The sequence below is a fragment of the Pongo abelii genome, chromosome X (genome assembly GCF_028885655.2).
Source record: "Pongo abelii isolate AG06213 chromosome X, NHGRI_mPonAbe1-v2.0_pri, whole genome shotgun sequence".
Lineage (NCBI taxonomy): Eukaryota > Metazoa > Chordata > Mammalia > Primates > Hominidae > Pongo > Pongo abelii.
The window spans coordinates 77,499,548-77,510,766 of NC_072008.2; the positions used below are offsets into that span (position 1 = coordinate 77,499,548).

General features: G+C 41.3%; 1 protein-coding gene and 1 non-coding gene across 2 annotated transcripts in view; both read right to left on the bottom strand.

The window, feature by feature from the left end:
* PHKA1 (phosphorylase kinase regulatory subunit alpha 1) overlaps positions 1 to 696 on the bottom strand; it is a 129,029-nt gene extending 128,333 nt beyond the window's left edge. Inside the window, exon 1 of the mRNA XM_002831804.5 lies at positions 183 to 696. Within this exon, the coding sequence (XP_002831850.3) occupies positions 183 to 260 (78 nt within the window). The 5' untranslated portion in view covers positions 261 to 696. The remainder of the gene's footprint in view (positions 1 to 182) is intronic.
* Positions 697 to 10,562: 9,866 nt separating this feature from the next.
* On the bottom strand, positions 10,563 to 10,778 carry LOC112131231 (small nucleolar RNA U3). The gene has a single exon (XR_002913349.1). It is a non-coding gene; the product is annotated as a small nucleolar RNA U3 (small nucleolar RNA).
* Between the last annotated feature and the right edge of the window lie 441 nt (positions 10,779 to 11,219).

The following is an 11,219-nucleotide window of genomic DNA, read 5'->3' on the forward strand; positions in this document are numbered from 1 at the left end:
CCTGCTACAGACAGATACACATACACACACACACACACGCGCGCGCGCGCGCGCGCGGAGTTCATGCAAGGTCTCCGTCACACACACACGCACGCACGCACGGAGTTCATCCAAGGTCTCCATCCAAGCTATGACACGCTACATCCTCGCTCGGTGATTACGAGCGACACCCCTGCACTTACCTGATGGCACAGGATGGTCTGTTGCACCAGTCGAGCGTAGCCGTCCAGCCGGACCCCGGAGTTACTCCGGCTCCTCATGGCGACACGTTACTAATTGTCCTCTGAGAAATAGCCCGGGTGCCACCGGAGCCTTCGGTCCCTAAGGAGCAAGTATCCAAGGCTGCTCCACCCTCGTGATGGGAGGCCTGAACACCAGGCCCCGCAGAGCCCTCCCACCGCTCAGGCCTGGCGCCGCGGGTTCCGCGTAGCTCTCCGGACTCTGGCGGCCTCCGGGGCCCACCACGCGCCAGCGCTAGCACCGGCCTCCCGCGGTCCAGAGCCCCGCCGCAGCGCCCCAGTCGCCGCTCCTGCCCCCTTAGTCCCGTCCGGCCTCCGCGTGTGGCTCCTGCATCCTCCCCTCAACCCCGGGAGACCGCCGCGGCCCACAGCCTCCCGCCCGGCCGCCGCCAACAGGTCAGCGACCGCTGCGCCGCCTCCACCTTGCGGGAGACGCGAGCCGGAGGCGGGGCAGGCGCGACTAGTTCTGGCAGCTGCGCGCTGCGACCCGGGGGCTCGCCCGCCCCGGGGCCGAGAATGTGTCACCGTAGGCAATGTGCTTTCCGAGGTTTATTTTCGAAACACCTCAGATCACTATTTCAGTTTTCCACTCTTGCTGTGCACACAGGATGTTGGGGAGGCTCTTCTTTCTTCTACAGGACTAGTTTTATACAGGAACCTACAGTGAACTTCAAAACTGAAAGACACGCTTGTGTTCCAGGTCTAAAGACCTAGATTTCTGGGTCTTTATTGTATTTTAGATTTTGACTTTAAAAGCTCAGATTACACGCCTCACCTCCAGCCAGAGTAACCAAACAGGAACTCCCTAGGGTACTTTACTCCTTAGTAACTGGCGAGTCTGCGGGCTTGGGAGGGAGGAGGCAGTGGTGCGCTCTGAGGAAGCCAGTGCCCCAGGCGGGGAACAGCGGGGAGCTGGCAGCCCCAGAAGGCGGCGTTAGCAGGACTCGAGCTGGAAGAGATCCTATAACTGCTTTGGATGGCTCCCTCGTGCGCACGTAGGTCACAAGGCTGAGGCAACAAAGATTCAGCTGAAAATAAAGTGGAGAAGGAAGGCTGCATAAGAAGCTTGGAGGCCGGGCGCGGTGGCTCACTCCTGCAATCCCAGCACTTTGGGAGGCTGAGGAGGGCAGATCACCTGAATTCAGGAGTCCGAGACCAGCCTGGCCAACATGGCGGAACCCCATCTCTACTAAAAATACAAAATTAGCCCGGCATGGTGGCACGCGCCTGTAATCCCAGCTACTTGGGAGGCTGAGGCGGGAGAATCGCTTGAACCCAGGAGGCAGAGGTTGCAGTGAGCCAAGATCGTGCCACTGCACTCTAGCCCAGGCGACAGAGTAAGACTCTGTCTCAAAAAAAATAATAATAATAAAAGCAGCTTGCAATGGCCGGGTGCGGTGTCTCACGCCTGTAATCCCAGCACTTTGGGAGCCTGAGGCGGGCAGATCACTTGAGGTCAGGAGTTCGAGACCAGCCTGGCCAACGTGGAGAAATCCCCCCTTCCCCAGACGCCGATACAAATACAAAAATTAGCCGGGCGTGGTGGCGCGCTCCTGTAGTCTCAGCTACTCGGGAGGCTGAGGCAGGATAATCGCTTGAACCCTGGAAGTGGAGGTTGCAGTGAGCTGAGATCGCGCGCCACTGCACTCCAGCCTGGGAGACAAGAGCGAAACTCCGTTTCAAAAAAAGAAAAAAAAAAAAGGCAGCAGCTTGCAGATAACGCTGCTTACTGGCTTCGTGGAATCAGTCTGCAACCCTTGGGGCGGCCCGGCCTGGACCCCAGTGCCTTTGCTCCGTTCATCCCCGGCTCCCCCCTCCATCCCCGACCTCTTGCTCTCTGCTTATTCAAACCTTTCAAGGCTCTGCTTAAGTACCACCTATTCCCTGAATCGCGGGATAAGAGAATTAGACCGACTGACTTCAAGTTCTAAGCCCTCCTTAGCCGCCTCATCCAGGCCATGATGACTTTGCATTTTCGTTTATCTTTTTATTTCTCTCCTCATAAGCTCCCTCCATTCCACCCCAAAACCTCCGCCCAATTTAGCACAGAGGCAGGCACCTAGGAGGTGACTAGTAATTTGGTAATGATGATGAGGAAGGAGGGAATGCTTAAGAACTCAAATCTGGGACTTTCAGGTTCAACAGCCAGTGATATAGTTAGATATCGTGACACACTTAGAATTCTCAAGGAGATGCTTTCCATTGCAGTGATTCGCCACGCAAATGCAATGACTGGCAAATAACAAGCCACTTCAAAATCTAGGTGCACAGTGGAAGAAAAAGTCTTTCCACGGAAAGCAAGTGCATCTTGGACTTGCATCTTTTTTTTATTTTTATTTTTTGAGGCTGAGTCTCGCTCTGTCGGTCAGGCTGGAGTGCAGTGACGCGATCTCCGCTCACTGCAACATCCACTTTCCGGGTTCAAGCGATTCTCTCCTGCCTCAGCCTCCCGAATAGCTGGGATTACAGGCGCCTGCCACCACGCCCGGCTAATTTTTGTATTTTTAGTAGAGACGGGGTTTCACCATGATGGCCAGGCTGGTCTCGAACTTGAACTAGCATCTGGATCATCCCTGCTCTGCCCCTAACTCGCTGACATCTTCCCCTCAGCTGTAGCCTCAGAAGCCGTTTCTCCACCCTCGTGCCTCCTTCAAGCTAGAGCCTCTCTTTTTCTTCGCTTCACCATGATTTAAACATGTTTATGAAACATTAAATATTTATATTTATGTTAAATCTTAAATATATTTATATTAAATATTAAAGTAATACACACTAAATAAAACATGGAAAGTATAGAAAAGTAAAACAAAGAAAATATTAAAATCACCCATAATTCCTTCACACAAACAGCTGTTAATATTTTAATTTATTTTTCCAGCTCTTTTATTTCTTCTGAATAGACCTTCCCCACTCCCCTTCAAGCTGTTTGGAAGTTTGAGTAGATTAGGTATGGCAAAGGTAGGGTGTCACTACAAAAGACTACTGGCTGGCTCTCAAGAGGTCTTGCTGGATGGCATTGCGTTGGTGCTTTTTCAACCTCGGTCCAGGCTGGACTTTGAGGCATGCGGTCTCGGAAACCGGATCTGTTCAGTGTCCCAGAACTAGTCAGAGTCAGGAGGCTGACTCGTGCTGATTGCCTCACGGGAGCCTGATGTATGAAAACCAGGATGCTGTTTGATAATGAGAAATAGAACTATGACACCGTTTATATTGGCCTAAGCACCACATTCCCTCCCTTTAATAATGTGCAGCCTCACTACATACCAGGTGCTGTTTGCTTTGTACACTAACTCTATGAAGTAGGCACTATTGCTAATCCCATTGGAAAGATGGAGAAACTGACAAGTCTGCTGTGTCCATGTTGGCCTCACTGATTCTCTCTTTTCTACAGTTCCATGGCTTGCTGACACATTCTTTCCTTACACATGTCAAAATCATCAAACGACTTATAGACAAGACTTGCCAGTGGAAGGCGTTATGTTTCGTGAAGGTGATTTTTCTCTTTGATTCATTGTACATTCACTTTATAGTGTGACTCTCAAATAAAATTGTATTTCCAAGTTCCTGAGACAATTTTATTGTTGCTCCCTTATATTACTGAAATTTTTTCATCATACCAATTTTTTTAAAATTCATAAAGTTTAAAACTTCACATTATAAGCATTTTGCATTTTACATTAATGTCTGTACTAATCTTCCTTCTAGATGTTCTACAGTTTGCTTATTCTCATCATAATTAAAAATAATTCCTTTATTATTTAATTTCTTGAAAAAAATAGTCCATACACTATTTCCTTTTCATTATTTCCCATTCACTCTGTTTAAGAATTATTTTTTTAAGATTTTTTTTTTAAGATTATACAGGTAACATATGAATGCATTCTCAATGAAAAATTTTGAAATATTGGAGATTAGACTAAAGTTCCCTATGTCTATCACCCTCTGTCACAGTCCCCTTTATCTCTCTTCCCAAAGGTAACCACCATTATTGGGTTGGTTTGTATCCTTCCAGATTTCTTTCTATGGATTTACATATATATGTAGAACTGCATATAAAATATGTAGTGTTATTTTCTGTGTATTCATTTAATATGAACTGGATTATACTGTACCTACATTTTGCATATTTCTTGATTCACTCAAAATTATACCATGAAGATCTAGTCCTGTTATTACATAGAGTTACCTCATAAACTATGATTTATATAGGCATTCCTTTATTGATAAGCATTTAGTTTGTTTCCCCATTAGAACTCTTGAAAACAGTACTTCAGTGAACATATATATATGTCTTCTTGTGAATGCATAGAGGTGTTTTGGAAATGTGCATTTTAAGTTTTGATATAAATATAGGGAATCTTTTAATTTTTGTTTTCTTGAATACGAATGTCATTGATCATCTTTTAATGTTTATTTTAGTTTAATTTATGTTTATTTATTTAGTTCATTTTATTTCTTCTTCTGGTTAAAAACTGTTACCAGAAAGGGGTCTCAATACAGACTCCAAGAGGGAGTTCTCAGATCTTGTGCAGGAATTCAAGGTGGGTCACACAACACAGTGAAGGAAGCAAGTTTACTAGAAATTACTCCATTACAGAGTAGGGTGTCCTCAGAAAGCAGGCAGATGAACGCACTGTCTTTGTTTTAAGTTTTTCTTATGTAGCAGTCTTGTCCATGTAAAGACTAAACCAAGCTGTGTTTATGTGAGGGTGAGCAGACAGCATGACAAAATTTATTCTTTTATTGATTTAAAGAAAACTATCCTTGACATTTTAGTGTGTGAAGACATCAAAGCATAACTATAATTATCTTGAAAATGTGTATTGTTATGGGTATTGGGATATTGAGACTTTCCACTGTTATAGGAGTGTCCCCTTGTAGGTGTCTTTAGGTTGTTTCCTCAGCTGTAAATATATTATGAATGTGGGTCGTGACTGGCAAGGAATGGGCCTTGTTCATCTCAAGATGAAGCTGAACTTAAAATGGTGTTACTCTGGCTCTCCTAGGCTCTTGCTTCCCTAACAGAACTGCTCATATACTTGGTCATTTCTCTACTGGGTTGTCTTTTTCTTTTTGAGTTACAGCAATTTTTACAACTTGTATATTCTGGACTTTAACCTTTTCTCTAAAATAAATGTAAAAGAGATACCACACATGTTTTCCCATAAGTGGTTTGTCTATTAACATTATTTATGATGCCTTTTTTCATATGGCTTTTATTTTGAATGAAGTCAAATTTATGAATCTTTTCCCTTTTGTCTTAAATTAAAAGGCCTTTGGAGTGGGTTGAACAGTGCCCTCCACCCCCACAAAAGATATGTCCACCTAGAACCTGCGAATGCGATATTATTTGGAAAAAGAGTCTTTGCAGCTGTAGTTAAGGATCTGGAGATGAAATCCAGTCAGATTTTCCAACTGGGCCCTAAATCTAATGATGAGCATCCTTATAGGAAGAGGACATGGCACACAAGAAGAAGGTAGTGATGTGAAGACCCAGACAGAGATGGGAACGATGCATTTACTAGCCAAAGAACACAAGGATTGCCAGCAGCCACCAGGAGCTAGAAAAAAGGCATGGAATGGATTGACCCTCAGTGCTTTCAGAAGGAACCAATCCTGTTGACACCTTGATTTAGGACTTCTGGCCTCCAGACTGTGAGAGAATAATTTTCTGTTGTAAGCCACCCAGCTTGTGGTCATGTGTTGCAGCAGCCCTAAGAAATGAATAAAGTCAACCCTGTCTCTACTAAAAGTACAAAAATTAGCCAGACATGGTGGCGCACATCTGTAATCCCAGCTACTCTGGAGACTGAGGAACAAGAATCGCTTGAACCCGGGAGGCGGAGGTTGCCGTGAACCGAGATCATGCCACTGCACTCCAGCCTGGGTGATAGAGTGAGATTCTCTCTCTCTCTCTAAATAAATAAATAAAAGTCTTCTTGCCACCAAGATAATCAATAAATGATCATTTATCTAATACTTTTATTGTTGTGCTTTTTATCTGTAACTTTTAATCCTGTATTTTTCTAAATGGGTCTAGACAGAAATTTGGCTTAATATTTTCCTAAATGGTTAGCCAGTTATGCTAACACTATTTATTTATTTTATTTATTTTTTGAGACAGAGTCTCGCTCTGTCGCCCAGGCTGGAGTGCAGTGGCGCGATCTCAGCCCACTGCAAGCTCCGCCTCCCGGACTCACGCCATTCTCCTGCCTCAGCCTCCCGAATAGCTGGGACTACAGGCGCCCAACACCACGCCCGGCTATTTTTTGTATTTTTAGTGGAGACAGGGTTTCACTGTGTTAACCAGGATGGTCTCGATCTTCCGACCTCGCGATCCGCCCGCCTCGGCCTCCCAAAGTGCTGGGATTACAGGCCTGAGCCACCGCGCCCGGCCGCTAACACCATTTATTGAGTAATTCTTTTCCCTTGATTTGAAATGCTGCTTTGAGCATACCCATGAGTCTGTTCCATCAATCTATTTTTCTATTCCTTCACCAATATTGTACTACCTTGGAATTTTAGAATCATCGGATCAGGTTCTAAGGAAATTATTTTTTGGGGAGTCAGGGTCTCACTCCGTCACCCAGGCTGGAGTGCAGTGGCACAATTATAGCTCACTGCAGCCTTGAACTCTTGGGCTCAAGCAATCCTCCTGTCTCAGCCTCTCAAGTATCTAGGACTACAGGTGCATGACACCATGCTCCATTAATTTTTTAATTTTCTTGTAGAGGTGGGGTGTATATTGTGCAGGCAGGTCTTGAACTCCTGGCCTCAAGTGATCTCCCTCCTAGGCCTTTCAGAGTGCTGAGATTACAGGTGTAAAGCCACCATGCCCAGTTGAAAATTCTGATTTTTATTGTGATTGCATTGAATTTGTAGATTTGTTTGGGGAGAATTGACATATTGACAGTGTTTTGCTTTCCTGTCTACAAAAAAATGTACATTTATTTATTCGGACCTTCTCTTACTTGTTTCGGTAAACTTTATATTTTTCTTCATGAAAGTCTTGCATTTTTTGGTTAAGTTTATTTCTTGGTATTTTTTCCGCTGTTATATTTTAATTGATTATTATTATGTATAGGGAAATTATTTTTGTATGTTTACTTTATATCCACTCTCTATTAAACTCTTACATTAAATCCAGTAGTTTGCAGGTGATATTTTTTGGTTTTCTAGATAGACAGTCATATGATTTGCTAAGAGTAACAGTTGTGCTTTTGTCTTTCAAATCTTAATGACCCTTATAGTGGGGATAGTGGTTATCACTTCTTGCTCCTGACTTGAATGGGACTAGGTGTAATATTTCACAAATAAATAAGTCTGCAGTAGGTTTCCAAAAGACAGCAGTATCACATTAAAATAGTTTCTTTTTGTCCTTGGCTTCCTAAAACTTTATTATTAATGTTATTTTGAAAGAATGTTGAATTTTATTGGATTCTTTTTCTGCATGCATTGAAAAAACTATATGGTTTTATTCCTTTACTTGGCTAATGTGTGAATTACATCAGTACCTTTCCTTATTTTTATTCCTAAGCTAAACCGCATTTGATCACGATAAACACACTAGATTTAATACACACTAGATGCAATTTAGTAATATTTTATTTATAATTTTAAAACCTTTGTTTTTAAATTATGTCAGCCTATAGCCTTCTATTTTTACCAGTCCTTGTTTCATTTCAGTATCAAAATTATGCCTGGCTGTAAAATAGCTTTGGTAGTTTCCCATTTTTTTCTTTGGAACTGTTCAGATGAAATGAAAATTACGTGTTACTTGCAGTCTTGGTGAAACTTACCTGGTAGAACTCACTCACTTGCTGCCTTTTTGAGGACAGATAGATTTTTGAAAATCATTTCAATTTCTTCTCTGGTTATTGCAGAGAACAATGCAATAGAGAGTCGAGGTTATTATCAAGATTTTCAACTTCTTGGGTAAGTTTTGATAATTAATATTTTCCTAGAAGCGTGCCAATTTAAGTTGGCTCAGGGCTTCTCAATCTCAGAATTATTGACATTTTGGGCTGGCTAATTCTTGGTTGTGGGAGGCTGTCCTGTGCATTCTAGAATGTTTAGCAACATCCTTGACCTCTACCAACTAGATGTCAGTGGCACCCTGCCCCACCCCCCTCCCCTGCCCCCTGCCATTTGTGACAACGAAAACATTTTAAAGTTACTTTATGTGTGATTATGTTAGCTTCTGGATACACAGGTTCATTTGTTTCATTTTGCTTTTGACTTAACATTTTTTATTTTTAATTTTTGTGGTTACATAGTAGGCGTATACATTTTTGGGATATATGAGATATTGTGATACAGGCATACAATCTATAATAATCATATCAGGATCAATGGGGTATACGTCACCTCCAGCATTTATCTTTTGTGTTGCAAGTAATCCAATTATCTTCTTTTAGTTATTTTAAACTGTACAATTAAATTACTAACTATAGTCACTCTGTTGTGCTATCAAATACTAGATCGTATTTATCCTTCCTAACTATTGTTTTAGAATTGCTTTTCTAAAAAGTTACGTTAAAACTGTGTAATATACTTACATGGTTCCAAAGTCAACTCTACAGAAGGAGGTATACTAAAAGAAGACTAGCTTTTCTGCCTGCTTCTTTATGCTATTTATTCCCACCCCCTATAGGTAATCACTTTTCTTTATATTGTGGCTTATCTTTCCCTTTTAAACACAAATATATATTATATTTTTAAACACAAATATATATAAAGGAAGATATAGAATTATATATATATAGATAGATATACACACACATTTATTTATTTATTTCTCTTCCCTTATGTAGCTGGTATAATATTATACACACTTTTATCCACCCTGCTTTCTTTAAAATAAGCAACACATCTTGGGCATCACTCCCTCAGAGAATGTAGAGATATTCTTTATTCCTTTTCAAAACTGCATCGTACCTCATTTTATGGACATACCAGACCTCTATTAAGAGAACATTTGAGTTGTTTCTAGTCTTTTGCTGTTATAAATAATGCTGTAGCAAATAGCCATGTGCATATGTATTCTGATAATTGCCTTTTAGTTGATGGATCCCATATGTTTAAATGTATTGATTGCCATATTTGGAGAGTTTTTCTACCATCTCATTTTGTATTATCTTTTTTACCATTTTTTAAAACTTTCTTTTTCGTTTCCTTCCTTCTGTAGGATTGATAATGCTTTCTATATTCCCTTTTGTTCCCTACACTGGCTTAGAAACTACAGTTTGCATTGCTGTTGTTTTGGTGGTTGCCCTTGTTCTTAATATGTACACTTAACTGTAAAATGTTTTAATACATGTAACATAGTTCAGTATTTCTATTCTTTCAAACATGACAAGGTTTGTTGCATACTTTAAGGACTCATTGAACAACCCCTCTTTCTTCAGCTAGTTATCGTTGCCTAAAATGTCCGTTTCATCTTTAATTTTAGCTCACCTTTTCTTGAATAAGTAATACATTCATATGGTTCAAAAACTGAAACAACAATGAAAATTATAGAGTGAAAAGTCTTGCTCCTATTCCTCTCCTATCTTTCCAATTCATCCTGCCTTCCCCCAATCAGTTAATCCCTGTAAATGCATATTTTTTTCACGGTTTTTTGTTTTGTTTTGTTTTTGAGACAGAGTCTCGCTGTTGGCCAGGCTGGAGGGCAGTGGCACGATCTCGGCTCGCTGCAACCTCAGTCTCTCGGGTTCAAGCAATTCTTCTGCCTCAGCCTCCCAAGTAGCTGGGACTACAGGCACGTACCACCACGCCCAGGTTTTTTTTGTTTGTTTTTTTTTTGTTTTGTTTTGTTTTTGTATTTTTAGTGGAGACGGGGTTTCACCGTGTTAGCCAGGATGTTCAGGATGTTCTCGATCTCCTGACCTCATGATCCGCCCACCTTGGGCTCTCAAAGTGCTGGGATTACAAGCGAGAGCCACCGTGCCCAGCCTCAGGGTTCTTTATGTAACACATACATTCTTATTTTACCTCCTTTCTTACATAGTGTATTATACTGTGTTTGGCCCCTTGATTTTTCTACTCTTAGCAATACATCTTGGAGATCTTTTCATATTGGTACAAATAAAGTTTCCTCATTCTTTTATATGTCATAGTATTTCACTGTATGAATGATTCTTAAATTATCTAACCAGTACCCTGCTAAGAGATACTTGCATCATTTCCAATCTTTTGCTGTTATAAAAAAGCTGAAATTAAGAACACTGTACATATTTTATATGTGTTCAGATATATTGGCAAACACTCAAAAATTGAATTGCTGGTTCAATGGAAAATGATGTATTTGTAGTTTTTTTTAATACCACTCAGACTGCGTTTTCTACCTCTTAGTCTCCTGATGGAAAAGAAGAACGATTATCAGTGGCAAATGGCAGTTCAGCGAAGCAACACCAACAGCCGGCTTCACACTCACTAGAGAATGCTGTGCCTCCTCCTTGTTGGTTTCTGGCACACTACACATTCAGAGAAACTACTCTAGTAATGAACTATAGAAATTAACCCTGAAAGTATAGCCCTTATTCTTAGTTTTGATAGATAATGCCAAATTGCCCTTTATTGGAGTTTATACTACCCATTAGGAATGTATGAGAGTGTTTACTTTTCCACAGCTTTGGTAATAAAATGAGTTATTAATTTTGGGGGTGGTTGCCAATCTTAGTAATTGTATTTTCTTTCTTTCTTTCTTTTTACCAACAAAATGGGTACATTTCTGTTAGACTACCTGATACAGAAGATAGCATGGTATGGATGGATAGCATGAATAACAAATGATACCAATGCACTTTATTTGAAATAAACAAAAATGCTTACACAGCTCAGTGGGCCACTTGGAAACAAACTGTTGCTTGACTGTGTTACTGAGCAAAAACAATGTCAAAGCACAAACACCCTTCTTTTTTGACATGTATTTGGAGATAGGTAGGAAGACACTAGCTGGTTCTTTAAAAAACTGTTCTT